The sequence below is a fragment of the Strigops habroptila genome, chromosome 3 (genome assembly GCF_004027225.2).
Source record: "Strigops habroptila isolate Jane chromosome 3, bStrHab1.2.pri, whole genome shotgun sequence".
Lineage (NCBI taxonomy): Eukaryota > Metazoa > Chordata > Aves > Psittaciformes > Psittacidae > Strigops > Strigops habroptila.
In genome coordinates this window covers 444,300-465,824 of record NC_044279.2, presented here as the reverse complement: position 1 = coordinate 465,824, position 21,525 = coordinate 444,300, and the positions used below count along the sequence as shown (strand labels likewise).

General features: G+C 51.7%; 1 protein-coding gene across 1 annotated transcript in view; it reads left to right on the top strand.

Moving 5' to 3' along the window:
* SHANK3 (SH3 and multiple ankyrin repeat domains 3) overlaps positions 1-21,525 on the top strand; it is a 324,463-nt gene that overhangs the window by 43,697 nt on the left and 259,241 nt on the right. The window contains exons 5-6 of the mRNA XM_030472062.1: positions 723-794; positions 9,958-10,066. Coding sequence (XP_030327922.1) covers positions 723-794; positions 9,958-10,066 — 181 coding nt within the window. The remainder of the gene's footprint in view (positions 1-722; positions 795-9,957; positions 10,067-21,525) is intronic.

Sequence of the window (21,525 nt, the reverse complement as noted above, 5' to 3'; positions counted from 1 at the left end):
TTACACAGGTTTGGCAGGGAATGTAAGAGTGTTGACTGTGCTGCCGAGGTCATTGGGTAAGTGTGGGTCGCATCAAAGCATGCTCTAGGTCAGCCAAATGGCAAACATCCAGGGGCAAGCTCTCCCATTGCGGAAAACAAAGCTTCCGAAGATTTTTGAGCCTTTTGGCCAAGGAACCTCACAGCAATTCCAGGTGTGGCACAACATGACCCTGTAATCCTTCCGTGTGTCTCCTGACAAGCAGGGAGCTGCATCCAGGAGTGGTTGGGGTGGAAAGGGTTGGTATTGGAGCAGAGTTTGGGAACACCAGTGCACTTGAAATGAGATTGGGAAGAGAATGGCACAGAAAGAGCAGCAGAAATGATCTGAGGACAGAAGGTGCCTCAATGAGGGATTGAGAGCTCAGCCCATTGCAGGGGAGTCAGCTCTAGACCTGCGTAAGAACCATCCGTTCTGTTGTCAGAGAGGTCCCCACTTCACTGGGAAGAGCGGGACAAAGCCCACACTGGAAGCTGAGGCCAGGCAGATCCATATCAGAAAGTGGTCAGAATTTCTTTAGCGAGGAAAGCAGTTAACTCCTAGAGCAAATCCTGAGGAGAACAGTGACTTCTGCTGTTTGCAGCTCTGGACCAAATGGCTTCTTTAGGCTGATATTTACTCCAGAGCAGGCTGAAGCCAAGTGGGTTTTGTCCAACTCAGCTCTGCCATTCTTCCTCTTGCAGTTCCGGTACAAGAGGCGTGTGTACACCCAGACTCTGCTGGATGACAAGCAGTTTGCCAAGCTCCATACGAAGGTAAAGCTGGAGGCTAGCCTGCAAAGCCCTGGTGGCATGTTCAGCGCTGGTGGTGGCCTGTCACAGAGGGATGCCGGATTTGGGGATGCCCTGGTCCTCCCTGCTTGCCAGGCTCCCGAGGGACAATGGTGCTTGCTGAACCTGGGGTGGTGTGGGAGGGGGCACGGGCTGGAGCACCCCATCGAGCCGTGGTGGGGTGGGCACACAGGGGGGGACTTGCACTGCTGGACAGGTCTCTGTGGGAGAGCCGGGGGTCCCTGGGGTGGAGGGCAGAGGAACACATGGAGGCGGCTGAAGAGGAGCTTTGGTCCCTGGTGTGGAGGAGCCTGGAGAGCACAATGTGCACACTGAGAACGCACCTTCCCCTCCTGCAGCAGGAGGCTGCAGCACGCCTCTGCTCACACACTGCTCCTGGCTTTGTCTCTGCCTTTAGCCCATGTGTCTGGGTAAGGATTTCACTGGTGGGACCCACAAGTGAAGTAGAAAGTGCTCTTGGTCTGCTGCAGCCCCCATGTGTCACAGGCAGCAACTGAGGCGTGTGTCCTGATGAACGGTGCAGGCACTGGATGGACCGTCCGGGTGTTTGGAGAACAAGAATGGTGCTTTGGGTGCATGGGTGCTTTCTGGGAGGAGAGATGTCCCAGCTCTGTGGCCAGGGACACCCGGTTGGCCCAGCTGCATGGTCTGGGATGCTGATGGGACCAGACCTTGGGTGCGTGTTGGCTGGATGCCCTCTCTCATTGCTTCTCCCCTCGCATTGTGGTTGTTCCCAATGTCACTTCTTGTCTTAGAAACAGAGAACGGTGATTGTGGAGAGGCCTGGAACCATCATATTTCTGCTGCCACTCATCATCGTGCCTTGTGATGGCATGTGGCCCTGTGGGACTTTGCTGGTTCCTGAGAGGCCAGGGCCAGCAGCGCATGGGAACTGTGGGGCAGGAGGATGGAGCTGGGCTCAGTGGCCACTGCACTGCTGGGTGTCATTGGAACTACTGGGGGCACAAGGACACGGCAGCACCCATCAGACTGGGCTGGGGCAGGGAGCTGTGGTGTGGAGAGGCTGGTGGGGATGGACCTTGTGTGGAGAGCTGTAAATGTTCAGTGAACAGGTACAGCAGCAAGAGCTGAGCAACGTGGAGCCACAGATAGAGCAGAAGGGAGGAAAACCTCCCAAACGGCTTTCACCCAAAGCTGAAAATCACTTGGAGAAGGAAGTGATCATCAACGCATTCCAGGAACCTCCTGGATTGCTTGTGCCCTGCCGTGTTGTCTCTCCAGCACATAAAGGGGTGGTTGAAGCGCTCCATGAGGACGGGGGCTTGTGAACAAGAAACCTGGAGAGGGGCTTTGGACAAGGGCCTGTAGGGACAGGGCAAGGGGGAATGGCTTTAACCTGCCAGAGGGGAGATTGAGCTGAGCTCTGAGGCAGCAGCTCTTCCCTGTGAGGGTGCTGAGGCGCTGGCACAGACTTTTCCCAGAGAAGCTGTGGCTGCCCCATCCCTGGCAGTGTTCAAGGCCACGTTGGACACAGGGGCTTGGAGCAACCTGCTCTAGTGGAAGGTGTCCCTGCCCAGAGCAGGGGTTGGGGCTGGAGGAGCTTTAAAGTCCCTTCCAACACAAACTGGTCTGGGATTCTGTGAAAGGTGAAAATCTCTGTGAGAAGCAGCAGATTCTCTGCCTCCGGTTTGCAGAGTTGCAGAAAAAAGAAACAAAATGGGTTCAGGTTTGAGTCACAAAGACTGGAGTCACGAGGCTTCCGTCTGGTGGCATAAGAATATCCAGGCAGCAAATCTGGAAAACTCTCAGCATCTTCCTGGCGCCAGGAAGCTGAATCACGGTCCTCCTGAGCCCCGCCAGCGGCAGCACATGGAGGGAGGGCTGGAGATGCTGGCCTCAGGGAGACCCGGGCAGCAGCCAAGGGGTTCCCCACACATGTGCAGGAGCCATGAATGCATTTTATTAAATGCTCACTGAATCCCATGCTTTAATTTCGACTCAAAAACCACATTCCCTTCATGTTGTTTCTTTATTTTAAACCATCTAGCATTGGGTGAGCTCCTGCATCTGCCTTTGCCTCCGTCAGGAGGGTGCTGATGTGCGGCTCCTTTGGCTGGGGTGTCCCCAGAGCCCACAGGCTCCATGGTGTTTGGGGACAGAGAGGAGCTCTCGTCCCCCAGGGCTGCTCCTGCACACGTGGGTGTGAGCAGGAGATGCGCTCGTGTTGGAGCGATGCTGGTGCTGAGCTGTTGCTGTGAGCGACCTGCCCAGCACAGACCGATGCTGCTGTACTGAGAGAGGGTGAGAGCAGAGAGTGTGTGTGCAGGCTCCTGGCACGTGGCTTGATGGAGGGAGGGGTCAGAGGATGGAGGGACAAGGGCTCCTCTCTGGGATGGCAGAGAGGAAATGGGTGAGAGACCCTGAGCGAAGAGCATGGTGCTGCTTCTGCCACTCTGCTGAGTTGCCTCCACAGAGCTCCACTGGGAGAGGGGCTACGGGAGGACAGTCAGAGAATCATCACAGGATCATGGAATAGTTTGTGTTGGAAGGAATCTTAAAGCTCCTCCAGTTCCAATCCCCTGCCGTGGGCAGGGACACCTTCCACTAGAGCAGGTTGCTCCAAGCCCCTGTGTCCAACCAGGCCTTGAACACTGCCAGGGCTGGGGCAGCCACAGCTTCTCTGGGCACCCTGTGCCAGCGCCTCAGCACCCTCACAGGGAAGAACTTCTGCCTAAGAGCTCATCTCGATCCACACTCCTGCCATGCCACTGACCCCATGGAGGGATGCTGCGGGGCTGCGGGGCTGGTGGCAGGGCAGGACCAGGGGGTCATTCCTGTGTTGAACACGGCGAGGTGGTGTCTCTGGCTCCTCCAGCACTCCAGGCATGAGCAGGCCTGTACAGGCTCGCATCGGGTCAGCTGAGCGGGAGTTTCTGCTGCTGTGTGTGCGTTCAGGGCTGGTGTTTTCCTCTGGGGAGTAGATGCACAAGGCGATGCCCCTCTAGTGCTGCAGCCTGTGCGTTCGCTCCATGCCCGAGGCTTCGCTGTTACTTATAGTGATGCTGATAGCTTGGGCAGGGATATGCTGTTTTCTATGGGATGCAGTAATTTAAAGAGCTGTGAAGGATTAGTTCAAAAGGATGGTGAGACCACTCCTGAGGCTGTGGCATGTGTGAAATCTTAGGCCTAGGGCTGATGGCCTCATCTGAATGAGAGCAAAGTATGAAACTGTTCAGAGTTTAGAGCTGACTTTGAGTGGTAGGATGTAGTCGAATCTTTTCATGACCTTGAAGCCTGATTGTTTACTGCCATTAAAAGAGAAAAGCCAGGCAAACAAAAACCTCCTTTTGTTGAGTGCCAGGGAACGTGTTCTGAGAAGTGAGGAAACTGATTTCTTGTGTTGCTGGCAGTAAGAAGTGAGCTGTCAAATCAGTCAGTCAGCCTCAGCCCCTTGTGCCTCCTGGGACCCACAGGCTGTGACAGCTCTTACAGGTGCTTTTCCCACTGAATTCAGGTGACCATTCAGAAATGGGAGTGCAAAACCTGTGTGTTGGGAAAGGGCAATCCCATTGTGCTGAGACATGAAACCCTTGGCATTTACCAAATGTGCACAAAGGACACTGTGTTACCAAGAGACTTGGGATGTTCCCACCTTGGAAAGGTGCAGAGGAGCAACATGCTTAAACCACAAGTAAAGTACTTATTAGGAGCACGTGTGCCATTGCTGCTGTAGGTGATACACAGCGTAGAGCCAGCAGCGCTGGCCATGGACAGTGATCTCTTGTGATGTGAGCTACCTGAACAGGAGAGCAGCAGCCTGATGTGGGCTGGGGTGTGGGCAGGGGCTGCAAGCAGGCCGGGGGTGACGGAGCAATGAGGAAGTGTCACCTTGGTGGACAACACCCGCAATGTGACCATCAGCACCTTTCCTTTTGGGGTTAGTATGTGCGAAGGGGACAGTGGCCCTGCTCTGGGAGGCAATGGGATGTGGGGCACGTCATGGCTCCCACCTGCGTGAGGGTAGTGAACACCATGGCCATGGTGATGCAGGGAGGAGGCAGCAGAAAGGATGGCACAGGCGGGAAGGCCCTGGGGAAGAGATGGACTGCTGGAGCTGGATGTGGGAGCAGCTGTGTGTGCTGGCACAGTGAGTGCTGGTGGAGGCAGCATGGGATGGGGGAGTGGAGGGGTTGTGCTTCCTGGGCCAGAGGAGGGTTTTGTGTTAACAGTGGCTGGAAGTAGTCAAGGCTGGGGCAAGGATCCAAGACTTGAGGGTGGAGAAGAGAGTGGTCTCTTGCTGTTTGCTGGTTTGCACTGCCATTGGGGCATCTGTGTCCTGTGCCACCCTCTATGGCAAGAAACACACAGAATCATGGAACCACAGGGTGGTTTGGGTTGGAAGGGACTTTAAAGCTCCTCCAGTTCCCCCCAGTCCAAATCGATGGTTTGACTTCTCTGTGGAATCGATGAGTGTCTGTTTGCTGCTGCCCAGTGGCCTGTGTGGCACTTGTGACTCAGCCGCTGGGAGGGATGGGGTCCAGGGAGGGTGAGAAACCCCCGTGCTGGTGTCCTGCCTTCTCCCCATAGTGTCAGGTTTGTGAACTGCAGCAACCCCTGAACGCGGGACTGAGCTGTGCGTCCAGAGCGCGCTGCAGAGCTGATGGGCAGCTCCAAGTGATGCAAAGAGACATTTGTTCTGTGTAAACATTAACTGGTTAAATCTCTGGCCCTTATTAATGATTTGTGAAGCATTGCTGTGGATTTGGTCCGAGACCTTGGGAAGCTGAATGAACGTTCTCTGTTCTTCAGCTGGAAATGCAGGGTAGGCATTGATTTCCCCTGAAGGGAAATTCCATGCACAGACCCGTTTGTGACTGCCTCATGCACAGGACACTGATGGCAAACAAACATCTACACAGGAGAATACAACTCCCAGATGGAAGATGCCTCCATGCATCCTCCTTTGCTCACGCACTTGCTCTTCAGATTCCTTTCTAAAAGGTACCATTAAAAGCTGACACAGTGCATCAGCTTCCTGATGCCAAGAAATGTTTTCAGGTCCTGAGCACTGAGAAAACCAGGAACACAAGTGAGCAGAGTGCTGCTGGGTGCTGCTGGATAGCAGGATGTGTTCCTAGGGATGTGAATGAGAGGCACCAGCAGACCCCCAAGAGCAGAACTTCAGGTTAGTGCCTGGGGTGTATCTGGTGGCAGCATAAAAGCAGAACTGCTGTGAGCCACTATTGCATATGCCAAGGTACGGTGTTGGGCTGTGCCTCTGTCCCTGGAGGCCCCAGGAATCATGGAATCACAGAGTGGTTTGTGTTGGAAGGGATCTTAAAGCTCCTCCAGTTCCAACCCCCTGCCACAGGCAGGGACACCTTCCACTAGAGCAGGTTGCTCCAAGCCCCTGTGTCCAACCTGGCCTTAAACACTGCCAGGGATGGGGCAGCCACAGCTTCTCTGGGCACCCTGTGCCAGCGCCTCAGCACCCTCACAGGGAAGAGCTTCTGCCTAAGAGCTCGTCTGAATCTCCCCTCTGGCACTGCTGTTCTTGGCCACAGGGGTTTAGTGGGGCCACGCTTAGAACATCATCTCTTGGGTTGGGTTGTCATCGTGTGCTGAAGGGCAGCGGGGAGGAGCTGAGGGATGTGGACAGGCGGGAGTGGAAGGAGCAGGGTTAAATCTGCGCAGTCGGGCGATGTTTGGGAAGACGCATTTTGGGCCGGCATCCTGGGGGCGGGTGCTGGAGTTGTCAGTTCCGGCTGTGCTATTGCTGGCAGCAGCTGTGGTTTCCTGCAGGGCTTCTGCTCTCCTGCACGAGCTGAAAGGACTCTGAAGCAGGACGTAGATTTTGCTTCCAGTTAGTTGTGAGGCGAGAGGGCTCTGGGGGAGAAGTGACCCTGAGCAGTGGCGTTGGGACAATGTTTTACCACCTGGAAGGGCAGTGCTTGTGCCTGCTGCAGTTGAGGCCATTGCCCTTTGCCGTGCGGGTGATGAGGGTTGGTGCTGTGGAAATCACACTGTGTGTAGAGATTTCCGGTACCTCCTGAGTGGGTGACCTGACCCATTTCACCCTCTGCGTGGTGGTTCTTGTGCTCCCTGTCCCGTGGTGGTGTTGGGTCTGTCCTGGCAGCCCAGCCCAGGTCGGTGCATCCTGGGCGATGTGAGGGAGCATCCAGGGATGGGCAGCGCGGTTGGGATGGGGCACAGGGCCATGCTGTGCACCAGGTGATCAGCTGTCTTGGTAAATCCCTGCTTTTCTTTGCTCTTGCCTTGCTGCATTGCTGTCCTTGGGCACTAAGGATCACCTCCTCCAGCAGGTCAGGGGAGGTGATCCTGCCCCTCTACTCTGCTCTGGTGAGACCCCACTTGCAGCACTGTGTGCAGTTGTGGTGTCCTCAACATAAGAAGGACATAGAGCTGTTGGAGCAAGTCCAGAGGAGGCCACGAGGATGATCAGGGGCTGGAGCACCTCCCCTATGGAGACAGGCTGAGAACATTGGGGCTGTTGAGCCTGGAGAAGAGAAGCTGCGTGGAGACCTCAGAGCAGCTTCCAGTGTCTGAAGGGGGCTACAAGGATGCTGGAGAGGGACTCTTCGTCAAGGACTGTAGCGATAGGACAAGGGGTGATGGGTTCAAACTGAAACAGGGGAAGTTCAGGTTGGATATAAGGCAGAAGCTCTTCCCTGTGAGGGTGCTGAGGCGCTGGCACAGCGTGCCCAGAGAAGCTGTGGCTGCCCCATCCCTGGCAGTGTTCAAGGCCAGGTTGGACACAGGGGCTTGGAGCAACCTGCTCTAGTGGAAGGTGTCCCTGCCCAGGGCAGGGGTTGGAGCTGGAGGAGCTTTAAGGTCCCTTCCGGCACAAACCAGTCTGGGATTTTAAAGGGAGTGAACCTTGTACCTGAATTGCGTGTTTGGTGCTTTATGTGTTACCTTCTGTGCCCCCGTGGCGCCAGCATCCTGCAGGCAGCCAGGGTGAGGGGTCAGTGACCGCATGGCCGCAGTGGAGCTGCCTCAGTGCAGGGCTCTGCCTGAGCTCATGGGCTCTGCTGAGATGGGGCAGTGTGGCAAGTACTGCTCAAAGGGCTCTATAACATTAGATACATGATCTGGCTGCTCTATGGCATGGCTCTATAATGTTAGATACATGCTCTGGCTGCTCTATGGCATGGCTCTATAATGTTAGATACATGCTCTGGCTGCTCTATGGCATGGCTCTATAATGTTAGATACATGCTCTGGCTGCTCTATGGCATGGCTCTATAATGTTAGATACATGAGCTGGCTGCTCTATGGCATGGATCTATAATGTTGGATACACGAGCTGGCGCTCTATTGCATGGCTCTATAATGTTAGATACGTGAGCTGGCTGCTCTATGGCATGGCTCTATAATGTTAGATACATGACCTGGCTGCTCTATAACATGGCTTCGTGGGGCTGACTTGAGAAAAGATGTTTTAGGCTTGGTTCTGTGACTGACCACCCTCACACTGAATTGGTTTAAGTCAGGTTCACAGCCCAGCATGAATTTGTCTCATCCTTGGAAAGTTTCATCTTGGTGGTGTTTTCTGCCTGACTCCTTACCATGGTCTCCTCAGCATGAGAGCAATAGCACAGCTGAACTTGTGGGGCCCAAGCTTTGGGATATGCGGGCTCCTCTGCAGAGCTGCTTCTAGAAGTATGAAACTTTCCTCCTAGAAAACTAAATCTTGACAAGATAAAATATGCAAAGTAATATGTGATGGCATTTGGGGTAGGAAGCCTCTGGGAAGAACTGGGCAGGTTTCTACATCCCCTTTGGTATGTTCAGATTTATCTTTCTTCTATTATCCAATCTTCAAACTGAAATGGGAAGTGAAGCACTTCGGAATTCATTTTGCTCCATAAAAGATACAATTTTTCTATATCAAATTAGGGGAAAATGTTGAAACTTGGTTTTTTTCTCCCAGGACAGGGTAAAAAGTCACTTTGTGCACACAGCAGCTGCGCAGGAGCTCCCGGAGCCAGAGCAGCTCCTGAGCCTTGGCTGCAGCTCCGAGCCTTTCCCACAGACTTCCCTCAGCCAACGTGCAGCGTCTCTGCTGTATCAGACCCTGTCCCAAAGCTGGCTGCTGCAAGCTCTGAGTAAAATAAACCCAAACCCCACCAGCTCGCAGTCAAAGGTTGGAAAACCTGCCTGGGGAAGGTGTGAGCTGGGTGTTCGCACACGGTGGTTGTCCAAGTGTCTGCCTGGCAGAGCTGCAGCTTCTAGAGTTCAGAAATGCAATAATGTGCTCATCAAGTGCAGCTATCCAAGAGAGGAGAAAGGGGAAAACCACAATGTGCAACAGCCAGGCGGGCTCACAGGAGAGCCTTTTGGACACTTGGTCCCCTCAGAACACACAGTTTTAGTCTTGGACTGAAGTGATACCAAGCGCAAAGCCCCATTTCCTGCAGCTGGTGCAGCAGCCGTGCCTGTTGGCTGTACAGCGATGGTCGGTGTTGGAGTGGTTTGGTTTCTCCTGATGTGGTTTAAGTTCTGCAAGCAGGTGGGTGACAGGCCCTTGAGATGACTTCGTGACACGACCACTGGACCCGATGCTGCAGTGGGGTGTGGGTGCAGCTGGGGTGCAGCTGGGATGCAGCTCAGCACCATCCACGGCCAGCACTGTGCTGCACCGTGGACAAACATGTCCAGTTACATGTCTGTTGGTGTGTCTGTGTCACAAGTGTGTGCAACGCGTGTGCCTGGTGGGTATGAACAGGAAGCGCCTTAGCAGGGGCCTTGCGCTGGGGCAGAGCGGGGTGGCAGCCCCTGATGGTTTCCATGGGGTGATCCAGCAGTCCCAGTCTTGAGGAGAGCAATGGGAGGACCATGTCCCTTGTATATTCACTGTTCTGGCTCCTGGTGGGTGCTGCCCCATTATGCTTCACAGAATCACAGAGCGGTTTGGGTTGGAAGGGATCTAAAAGCTCCTCCAGCTCTAGCCCCTGCCATGGGCAGGGACACCTTCCACTAGAGCAGGTTGCTCCAAGCCTCGTGAACACTGCTGGGGATGGGGTAGCCACACCTTCTCTGGGCATTGGGTCTCCTGAATGGAGATATTCCTCTGGTGGCTTCTTTCTTCGTGTCAGGGTGCTAACACCGTGTCATCTGTTTCCCTGGGCTGTCCTGGCTTCAGGCAAATCTGAAGAAGTTCATGGAGTATGTGCAGATGCTGAATGTGGAGAAGGTCTGCAGGCTGCTGGAGAAGGGACTGGACCCCAACTTTCATGATCCGGATACTGGAGGTGAGACTGGCTTCTACAGAGAGGGGAAGGTGACAGGGGAGGGTTGGGGAGAAAGGAGCCGGGGGGACACCGTGGGGACTTGGGGGAGTGGTTGTTCTTGAGGGGGTGAACAAATGATGTCTTATTGTCTGCAGTGAAGGTTTGGAACAGAGGGATGCGAGTGGAATTTCTCAGCAGTGTGTCTTCTTATAACGCTGGGTCTTGGGAGCATGAAGCTACAGAAGGCTCTTGGGAGGAGATGGTGTGTGTGTGGGGAAGACAGAGCTTGGGAATACAGCACAAAATGACAGAGCTGTGTGGCTGTGCAGCCTTTGGTGGGATTCTGGGGAGACTGAGGCTGTCTCTGGGACTGGGTGGATGTGACCTGCTGCCCAAGGATCTCTTCATGAAACCATCAGAAGGTTCAAGAAGTGTTTTGGGGTCAAGAAAATAAAATCTTGGCCTCTGGTTTCCTCATTTTTCTTTCTGTTTGAGCAAAGTTACCCCCATGAAGCTGGTCACTGGAGCACCAGCTTCTGGGATTCCTGCAGGCTCCTGCCTGTAAGAGTGAGAATGAGACCCCAGCGCTGATGGGGTGGGGAAGGAGGGCCTCTGCCCGTCTTCCCTGCTGTGGAGTCTTGTTCTGAGTGAGGGGTTTCTTTGTCTGTTGTTCCTGTTTGAAAGCAATGCAGCTGATGAGTATTTCCTGTGGCGCTGAACATCTGTGTGTGAGCCACAGGCACGTTTCCGGCCCAGGAGCAGGCTCCAAGCTGATGATTAATTCTCTGTGTTTCTGGTTCAGTGGCACGGTTTCTCAGGCTGCTTCTGGAGCACTGGCCGCTCTATACTCAGGTAGTTAGTGTGTCCAGACCATGTCTCAGCCCTGAGGTCAGGCAGCAATGTGTGGTGCTGTTCTTGCTGTTAACCTCTCTTGTCCTCTTGGATAACGTGTCTGCAAGCGAACTCCCGCTGGGAATGGCCTTTGCCAGCTCCTGAGCTAGGAAGGTGAAAGCTGGTGCAGCCAAACTCTGGCAAGAACCATCTGAACAGTGCCCAGGAATGCTCACGCTGTTCATTTGCTGCTGTAGCTGCTCTGGCTGAATCCGCTGGTGTCCTGATGACCAACTGCTCATATGGGAAATAGCTGATAGCGTTTAAGTGTGGTCCCTGTCTGCTCCGGAGCATCCCCAAGCAGCTCAGCTCTGTGTGGCTTCCAGTTTCGCCCAAGCCCTTACAAGCATTTTGAGGGATCTTTCCTTGTAACAGGGGTTCTCCACTCCTATGAGCTGCTGCAGCTTTTAGAGTACATTCCATTGCAGAGTTCAGTGTGCTGCTTGAAAAGATTCTGCGAGTTTTGGATCTGGTACGTTTGAACCCAGACATCATTCCACAGGAGGGAAAAGGCTCATAGGAGTGTACTGAGACTGTGTTAAATGTAGAGAGGAGGAGGAAAAACATGACCCAAACAGTCGTTTAGATCTGGTTCAGAACCGAGGGCAAAACCAGAGTGGATGCGATGAGATGTGAGAACAGACTGTTGGAGTAGAGGGAGTTTTGGACACCTCACTCTGGACTCCTTGTGCAAACCCGCTTCATTACTGCTTGCTTTACAGTCTGTTTTGTGAACAGGAAAGAATGACATAAACCTGCTGTTCAGTATTCAGGGCTCCTGGAATTTGGGACCAGATGGAGCTATTGTCCCATTGACCTGACCTCCTGTCCCTCACAGGATGCTCTTCACCCCCTGTGTGTGTGTGTGTGCTCACTAAGCAAAGCTTAACATGTTTTCCAGAAAGCCATCAATCCTCCAGGGAACAGATGATCCGTTTTCCTCCTTCCTCCAGTTAATCACCCTCACTGTTTAAAATTGCCATCTCATTTAAATCTGTGTGCTTCAGCTTCCAGCTGTCCTTATACTTTATCTTCTAGATTAAAGAGCACTTTAGTACCTGGTCTGTCTTCACATGAAGGTATTTATACACGGTAATCAAGTCAACATTCAATCTTCCTTTCCTTAATTAAAAAGAGGCCAAACTCCTCCAGTCTTGCATTTGAAGGTATTTTCTCCAGCTTTCCTGGCATTTCTGTGGTTTATGTGTCATTATTCCATTCTTAAGAGGTTTTTAACAGTGCAGGTACAAGCCTGTGCCACTCACACCTCCTCCTGCAGGTCCTTGCTCCCCATGTTTGGGAGGACAGGGGTGACCGGGTGGCTCTGGATGGGACCCCACATTGTGTCCTACTAGATGGAGGGGATGGGGGGGTTCCCTTCCTGTCCCTCCTGCATTGTGTCTTACCCCCACCTTAACCTGGGGTTACTTGGCCTGTGTTGGCTGAATGAAGTGGAACCACAGAGCTGTTCCTTGATTGGGAGCTTCCAGAGAAGGGCAATGGAGCTGGTGCAGGGCCTGGAGCACAAGTGTGATGAGGAATGGCTGAGGGACCTGGGGGGTTTAGTCTGGAGAAGAGAAGGCTCAGGGGGGACCTTCTCGCTCTCTGCAACTGCCTGACAGGAGGATGGAGCCAGGAGGGGGCTGGTGTCTGCTCCCAAGGAACAAGGGATGGGACAAGAGGAAATGGCCTCAAGCTGCCCCAGGGCAGGTTTAGATGGGGATGAGGAACAATTCCTTCCCCAGAGGGTGCTCAGGCATTGGAACAGGCTGCCCAGGGCAGTGCTGGAGTCACTGTCCCTGGAAGTGTTCACAGCACGTGCAGCCGAGGCCTTCAGTGCCGTGGGTTAGTGGTGGCCTTGGCAGTGCTGGGGAATGGTTGGACTTGATGATCTTAAAGGTCTTTCCCAACCCAGTTGATTCTGTTTTGGTTTTCTTCGGAGGTTGTTTTCCTTTCCGCTTGTTCCCGGGCTGGATGGTGGAAGAGCATCGGGTGCTGCTTCTGCCAGCGCTGCTGACCCATGGCATGGCACCCAGGCTGGAGCATTCCGTAGAGCCCTGACCACAGGGAGCAGCTGCTGCAGCATGTAACTCCCTGACCTGTAGCATCTCAAATGTATCCTGTGGGTTTCCATGCCTTGTTGTTCCTTATTCTGGGATTGCCCAGCCCTGGTTGCTCCTTGAGCTCTTCCAAACCTTGTGGCACCTACAGATGGATCAGAGATTTGCATTCACTTCAAGGTAATTGATGAGGATCTCAATAGAGTCAAGTCCAGCACCCTGAAGAGCCTCTTCATCACCCTCGTGGTTGCCGCATTCCCCAGTGACTGCTCTTAGTGCTGCTCTTCAAAGGGATTTTGGATCATTGGGATGTGTTGGACTGATGTTTTACACTCCTCATTTTAATGCCATGTAGGACCCAGCCAAGCGTGAGCCTTACATCAGTACAGATATCTCCATCCATCAGACTCTAATTTACCGAGGAAGACCTAGTAACTGTAAAGCCTGATTGAGCAATATTAATAATATAAGTGATCTTTTTTAAATTCCAAATCAGTTTTCCCAGGATCAGTGTTACTGTTTGACTTGTAGCTTCATGGATCATTTTACCCGCCCCTTTTTGAATGTTGGCCTGACACTGCTTTTCTTCTGGCTTTTTGGAATGTCCCAATATTTCAAAATCTATGCAAGTTGAACTGTTCTTGCACCAGGAAGATCTTTAGGGAGAAGGGAAGGAGGATGATAGCCAGCATTCAGTAGGTGCAAACAATTCATTCCATCTTGGGTAGCTCATGCCAAAAATCCTTGTTTGGTTATGGGAAGGAAGCCAGTGTATTTCCACAGCAGCAATGGGAAAATAACGGATGGGACATTGTGCTGCCTGTATTTACTAGCAGTCAGACACTCCCTGCTGGTGACTTCCTGGCTTGCACAGGGCTGGGACATCACTGGGGTATGATCAGATTGAAACCCCTCTCTGATCGTCCTTTGCTAGGCCAGAGGTGGATTTCTTCACTCCGATGTCATTTGTTCTGTTGTTACTCTTAATTTTCCAATACTCAATTCATATTGAGTGGTCTCTGCTTCATCATGTCCTGTTGTTGGGTTGTCTCTGTCACCTCACCACTGACCTGCGAGCAGCACGTGCCATTGGGTCTCCTCTGTGCTTTATGGAGCTGTAGCTCTGGATCACACAGAAATTGTTCTTTAGGACTTCCCAGTCACCTTGTACTTTTAATTTTAAACCTCCCACATTACCTATGATTGATTTCCTGATCCGATTCCCTTGGTTGATTCCCTTAGGAAACATCAAATATTCACCTGGCTAGTTGGGACTTTCTTCTTCCTTCGTCAGCTCTAGTTGACTTGATAGCAGTCAGGTATTTAGCAGGTTTTTATTCCTTACACTGAGATCCAAAGCAGCATTCCCTCATGTTGCAGTGAAACAGGATCTATAGAAAAGGGATCATTTTTCTCCTTTTCAGAAAATGAAGTTGTATTTTATGCTTGTTGGGTGGGACACCCAGTGGTCTCCTTCGAGCTGAAGTTGCCCTGAGAGTGATTTGTGTGACTTGGAGATGAACACTTGGAAGTTAGTGCTTTTTTTTGAGTTAGTGATCTGCAACATCATCTTATGAAGGACCTTTTCACTTCCTAATCCACGGGCATTCAAAGCCCTGCTCTGAGTAATCAGTGGTCCTACAAGAGATGATGGAATTGTATTTTACACTCTCCTCCTTGCCCACTCATACTCATAGCAGCAAGTGCCTGTAATGACACTTCCTCATTCTCATAACAAGCACCTGTAATGATCTAAGCTGGGACAATTTCAGTCTTGCCAATTATGCCACCGCTCTTCCAGCAGTAAGAGCAGTTCATGTCCTTCTTCTTGTTCTCCAGCTTTTTGCAATGAGCAAAGAGGAAGACAAAGAAGTCTTCCTCCCAGTCTTTGTCAAATGGGTTTAATCATTTCTGACACTGCACTGGGGCTGTGCTTCCCTCTTTGGAATCATTTCATCTGTGTTGTTAGGTTAACGTCTTCCCAATCGCTGTGCCCGTTTCTCAGCCACGATCGTTATCTCCTCTTGGTGAAGTGGGGTTCCCTCCAGGATGGGCTGGTGTTCCTCAAGCCAACGTTCTTGGGTTTGCTCCCATCACGTGGCTGGTGAGTCACTTCCAGTGGTTTTTGCTTCTCTTGCTTGTAGGACTGACGGGATCTCTGGGATAAGCACATGGACTTTCTGTCTCTCAGCTTTCCTTCCATGTCCTCGTGCCCCACTACTAGCAAATTTCTGCCCTTTAATTCCACAGGCTCATTCAGCACTAAAGGCTATTTGTGAGCTCTCTGTCTGTGTTTCTTCATAGAACTACAAGCGTGTGGTTCCCCTCCCTTGGCCACATTTCCAGTCTGGGGTGAAGGGCACCCAGATGTGTTTCAGGAGCCAGCCCTGAGGCTAGACTCGGATGCCCAGACTGGGCACCTCATGCTGGGGAGTCCAAGACAGGAGCATGGACCTGGCAGGGTTGGTGTGGGGCTGGCAGAACTGCCTCCGGCCATGGCTGCGGGGCCGGGTGCGATCAGATGGGTCCTGGCTGGGGTGGCCGAGTCCATCTGCTCCAGATGAGCTCAGCTCTGCTCCACTGGGTCATCTACCACCTCTCCATGGATGTGGTGGGACCTCACATACCACACTTGTGTGTGCAGGCTGAGCCCTGTCCCTTGTGGTTCAGCTTGAGGAGACAGTCACTGTTTTTCTCTCATGCTTAGAACAGTCTTTCTTGGTGATGTTTCTCAGGGCCTGAGCCTCTTGTGAATCTTTGTATAAAGCATGAGCTGATGGTCTCACTGAGAGCAGATAGAAATCACAAAATAAAAGAGATTTGTCTATTTTTGGTGACAATTTCACTTCTGGCCGGAACAGTAATGAATAAAGAGACAGACCAGGAAAGGAAACCATCCTGAGCTCCCTTCTCCATCCCTCTTTGATGTTCCCATTTTGCTTTGTTGTGGATCTGGGTGTTTGTGCAGTGACTGTTTGCTCCCCACCCCGGGTTCCTCACAGAGGTGCTGATCATGGTTGGTTCTCCTGTTCTGTTGCCCATCTTGATGCTCTGCTCTCCTGCTTTCTCTGTTTCCCCTGTTCCCTCCCTGCAGATGCTTCTCCTTGGGCTGCCTCGTGGGCTGGCTCCTGAGCCCAGCTGTCCAGCTCTCCTTCCGTAAGTGTTCATACCTCAGATGCTGCACAGCACTGCAATGTGTACTTCTGATCCACATCTGTCATTTACCACCAGCTCACACTTCCTATGCAGGACTGGTTCTTCCCCTCTGTAGAAAGGGAAGCGTAGTGCATCCAGCTTGCATAGCTCTTCCACTAGTGCATAGAATCATAGAGTCATAGAAGGGACCTTAATACTAGTCCAGTTCCAACCCCCTGCCACGGGCAGGGACACCTTCCGCTAGAGCAGGTTGCTCCAAGCCCCGTCCAACCTGGCCTTGTGCAGCTGGAATAGATCCATGTCTGAAAAGAGAAACCATACTCCTTATGAGGGTCCTCTTTGGCAGTCCTGATCTCAGGGACTTGTTATTGAACTAGAATTTACTGAAAGCTGATGAAAGCTGAGGAGGGAGGGACCCTGTGTGGCAGAGCAGGAGAGCAGCACTGTGGTCTCGTGACAGCCTGAGCAGGCAGTCATGCTGGCACAGTGTGGTGCTGCATGTGCAGCGCTGTGGTGCTGCTGTGCTGTGCCCACCCCTGGCTGATGCAGGAGCTCTGCTCTCAGAGAGCTCCTCATGGGGCTGCCACTGTTGTTGCTGCATGTTACATTTGCAGTGCTTGGGCAGCCTTGCTGATAGTGGTGAGACCTAAAGACTCCTTAAACAAGGACTCTTCCAGATAGGCTCCAAAGGACAGGGGCCCTGTGGCCATCTCTAGCGCTGTTTATTGGTTCATCACCTGTAGGGCTGCTTTGGATATATAGCTGAGATAGAATCACGGAATCCCAGCCTGGTTTGGGTTGGAAGGGACCTTAAAGCTCATCCAGTTCCACACCCTGCCAGAGGCAGGGACACCTTCCACTAGAGCAGATTGCTCCAAGCCCCTGTGTCCAACCTGGCCTTGAACACTGCCAGGGATGGGGCAGCCACAGCTTCTCTGGGCACCCTGTGCCAGCGCCTCAGCACCCTCACAGGGAAGAACTTCTGCCTAAGATCTAACCTGAACTTCCCCTGTTTCAGTTTGAGATCCTGGATCTGGAGATGCTGTATGTGGTTGCACTGCCGCTCTGATGCGATGGAGCTCAGGCAGTGAAGGCACACAGCAGCTCTCATCAAGGAAACATTCCTGGAGTTTATCATGGTCTTCTGGTTCCAGCCGGCCTCCCCTCTGTTCCTCTGAAGGAGAGGAATTAGTTTTCTCAAGCACATGACTATGCAAATAACCCAAGTTTGGGGATAAAAAGTGCTCGTTGTCACTGAAGAACATTGGGTGAGACTCCTGTGAATTGCTGAGCGAGGGTGCTGGGCTGGAGGCTCTCCAAGCGTGGGACAGGGACAAGTATGGGGGAAGGCTGGGGGGGCACCTTGCGAACCAGCACAACTGCAGGTGGAAGAGGATGTTCTAGCAAGCCTTCAGAGTGTTCTGTGTGGAATTGCACGGGTGTGAGGTTTAAAGGCTGCACAAAGATGTGGAGACAGTTATTTTAATACAAAGATCTTAAAGCTGGTTTGGAACAGGCTTAACAAACAGCTCCTTTAGAAATACATCTTTGGGCTTTAGCTTCTGTAGTTTAGTTGTTTCCTTTTTTAAAGTAAACATCTATACCATGGCAGCACATTGATATATGGATCTGATGTATGGATAGAGCCCTAGGTTAGAGTTCTGTCTGCAAACACATGGAGAAAGCAAGATTAGAAGTGCCGCTTGCCTCCTACCTCCTGATAAAGGTCTCATTGTTATCAGTGATGCCTGTTGTGTCATGCTGATCATTACAAGGAGTCACCAGTGCTAAAACCCAAGGGCATCTTTGTGGTGTCTCACTCCTGTACTGAGGCCTCTCCCTGTTTCCATTAATGCTTTGTTAAGAGCCCAGTGCATTTCAGCTGAGTTTCAGGGTACTGGACAGAAAGTGAATTATTTTCCTCAGATTCTTTATTTTCCACTAGAAGCTTCATACCGCACTTTCTGGGAGCACGTCAACAGTGTGATGGACGTGTGTCACTTGGGATCCTTTTTGTACCATCTTGTTCTGGGAGAAGATACACACATGTGCAGGGTAGAGTTTTAGTTTGGTGGATGGTAAAGTAAACCTGTAATTGTGTGTCCCCCCTGCTCTGTCTTTGTGCTGGCTGAGCCAGGAGTGAGGGACAGAAGAATGTTCTGTCTGGTGGGTTTATTTTCAAGAGGTTTAACCACATCTCAGTCCTCTAAAGTGAGTGTGTGCAGTCCCCAGGGTGATCAAAGGAGGCTGTTGGCTTCCCCAGTCTGGGGAGGACACCAGGACTTGCCAGACACAGGAAACCTGGGAATGGAGGGAGCTGCTGAGGATGCAGCCAGTGAAGCCTCGTTGCAGGACACCATCTCCTTGCCAGCCCTGTGGAAGCAGAGGAAAGGTGCAGAGGGAAAGGAGAGCATTAACTTAATACTTGATATCCTCTTCCAGAAGGGGAAGACCCTGGGTGACTTGGCCTTTAATACACCACAGCCAACTGGCTTATAGTGATATTTCAGTCTAACAGCCAAAGCAGAAGCAGGTACTAGTAATAAATCCTCCTCCAGTGCTCCACTTTGTGAAGACAACAGTGCCACAAACTTCCATACATGTCCTCTGTTCAGGAGCCATCCTCATTGCATCACGTCCAGGAACCCAGAATCTTTCAGATCTTGGGGTTTTGGTTTTTAGCTTTGGGCTTCTTCAGCCTCTCAAGGGCTGTTGGAACATCCTTGTCCCAAGTCAATCTGGAGCAGTGGTCCTCCTATCTCTGCCAGAAGATGCCTACCTCATCCATCAGCCAGATGTGGGAATCTGGTAACACCTGAAACTAAAGAGGATACAAACAAAGGGAGGAAACACTCTTTCCAAAAGGTCTTGAGAGTTTCTTGCCTGTGTCTCCTTTAAGGACCTGCAGGTACTGTCCATGGAGAGAAAAGGTCACTGCTGTCAAGTCAAACTCCCTCTCTCTCAGGTACTTTGCAAACCGAAGTCTTCCTGTGGTTGGGAATACTTCAGTACTGAATTGTTAACCCTGAGCGCTCAGGTTTATCCATACATTGATGGGCCCATGGGCAGATGTCCAAGTATGAATTCCAAGAGAAGCAATAAATAAATGGTGGTATTTCCAGTGCTTGGTATTTAGCAAAGACAGAAAAAGCTGCAGCACATAAATGCTATTTTTAACTCCTCAGCCACCCTTTACAGAATCACTGTAGTAAATCTACTCTCCTTTTAGGCACAGCAGCTTTGCTATTAGCAATGCTCTTTTATCCATTGTGTCTCTAGGGATGACTCTACCAGGAATATCGCAAATAGGCTCTGACACCAACTGCTGCTTTCTGTGTGGCTGGCTCTTCAGCAGCTCGGATAATTACAAACACCATTTACTCTCCTTCTTCCTGCAAAAGTGGACGGGGGGAACCCAAACCCTTGAGGTTTTAGACACTCAGCTCTTCAGCAGCTAATGCTTCTTCTTCACCCACTCCTGGAAACACAAGTGTTCCCTTCATGCCTGTCCGAAGGCAGCGCGTAACTGCCCTGCTCTTATTGCTGTCACAGAGACTTTGCAGAGTAGATGCCTGATTAAAATGATTCATCCTCTCTTCAGTTTCTGTAACCTTTTCTTCTACCTCTCTTGACCTGGGTTAAAAACTGTCCCAGCAGAAACCACTTGTGGGTCATTATCCATGATCCTATTCCTCACAGTGAAATGAACAGTCTTATCTGCAGCTTGTGGGGTGTTCCAGAAGCAGAGGTCTCCCCTTGCTCATGACCTATTTCTTTTAAAATCAACGTCCTATAACCCTCCCAAGGATTGAGCTGTGGCAGCTCAGAGGGATGTACCTCTGTGCATGTGAGAAGGGTGATGCACATTTCCCCACTTCATCTGGACCACCAGAATCCCTGCGCTTGCTCTTGGTTTCTCTTCCCAGCTTGTGCTGTTCTTTCTCCCCCCAGGACACGCAGCAGCCACGCTCTGGGAGTTCTCATCCAGGGTGTCCCCAAGTGTTAGGAGCGAAACGTTTCTCTTCTTTGGCCATTAGTACAGCACATTTGTATGTGTAATGCCAGTACAGAGGGGGTTTGCAGCCCTGTCACACCAGGGTCCCCTCACGCCTCTTCTGTGCACGTGTTACACGATTGTCCTGTGCTGAGTTCTAACAGAGTAGCTCCCTTGCACATGGGTGGTGCACGTGGGGAGGTCCCCAAGGCACACACTGCCCTGCTTGGAGGAATGTTCTTCTGCGGAGTTAAATCCAGTTAATAGGCTCGGAATAACACTGGCTGCGCCATGAAACGCTGTGTGCTTTGTGGTACCACCCTCCCAGCAGAGCCAGCAGGAATACATGGCATAGTCCCAGGCTGGTACCTTCATTTCAGCTGCTTTTGGGAGTGGTTTTAAGCTGCATGTGTTCCCCTCCCCCTGGCTCTGCTCAGCCACAAACTATCGCAGCCCCATTTGCCACTGTTCAGGTTTCAGTGCTGCAGGATGATGTTCTGGGGAAGATCAACGGTCTGGAAGAGATTAAAGGGAAAATTTCACAGAGGTTCCTGTAGGTACATTTTAAGGGCGTCAAAAAAATACTTGAGCAGTTACCGTTATTCTAAATTTAGCCCTGAGCCCGAGTGAGAGTTCAGCATGTGGGAAAGAGAGAGGCAATCCTCAGGATTTAACACGGGGAGGCTACTGGGGAGCAGCGGGGAATGAGGCAGTGATTGCATCGACAAAGAGAGTTCTTGACTGTACAGACCATGGGCCCAGGACGATGTGAGGACAAACAGCAGCAGGAGCAGGTAATTGGGGAGAAATACTTGCTGTGCACGGCTCTGCTTCCTCAGCCTTCTGCTGGCTGCTAGGAACATCCCTGTGCCCAAGTGCGGGGGCTTGCTCCACTCCTGCTCTGGCTGTGCTGAATCCAGCCTGTGCTGACTGTGGAGCGATGCTGGTGCATGTATGCAGGTACTTGATGAACAACCTGAATAACTCATGTTCATGTGTCCTCTTGCTTTCAATTTTAGTAGCTGGAAGTTACAGGTGAAAGGGCTGGTTCGGCCAGAGTTGTGGTTAGATGGGGAGACACCAGATGATACCCAATGGCTTGTGGTTTGTGAAGTTATTTTCCTTCTCTGTTTGAAATCTGTTAATCTCATTGCTTTAAATGCACTTTTTATAAGCAAACTGGTGGCATCTCTTTGAATCTAATGTGCCACAGGAGATTAATGAAATGGTATGTTTGCATTCAGCTGAAATTAGAGATGAAAGGTCATCTTCTAATGCTTTCACCTATAGGCCAAAAACGCTACCATGGGGTTCTGCTTACGAGTAGTAGTTGTCACAGGCAGATACTTTCTGTTGCTGTGCACTGTATGTCTGTAGGA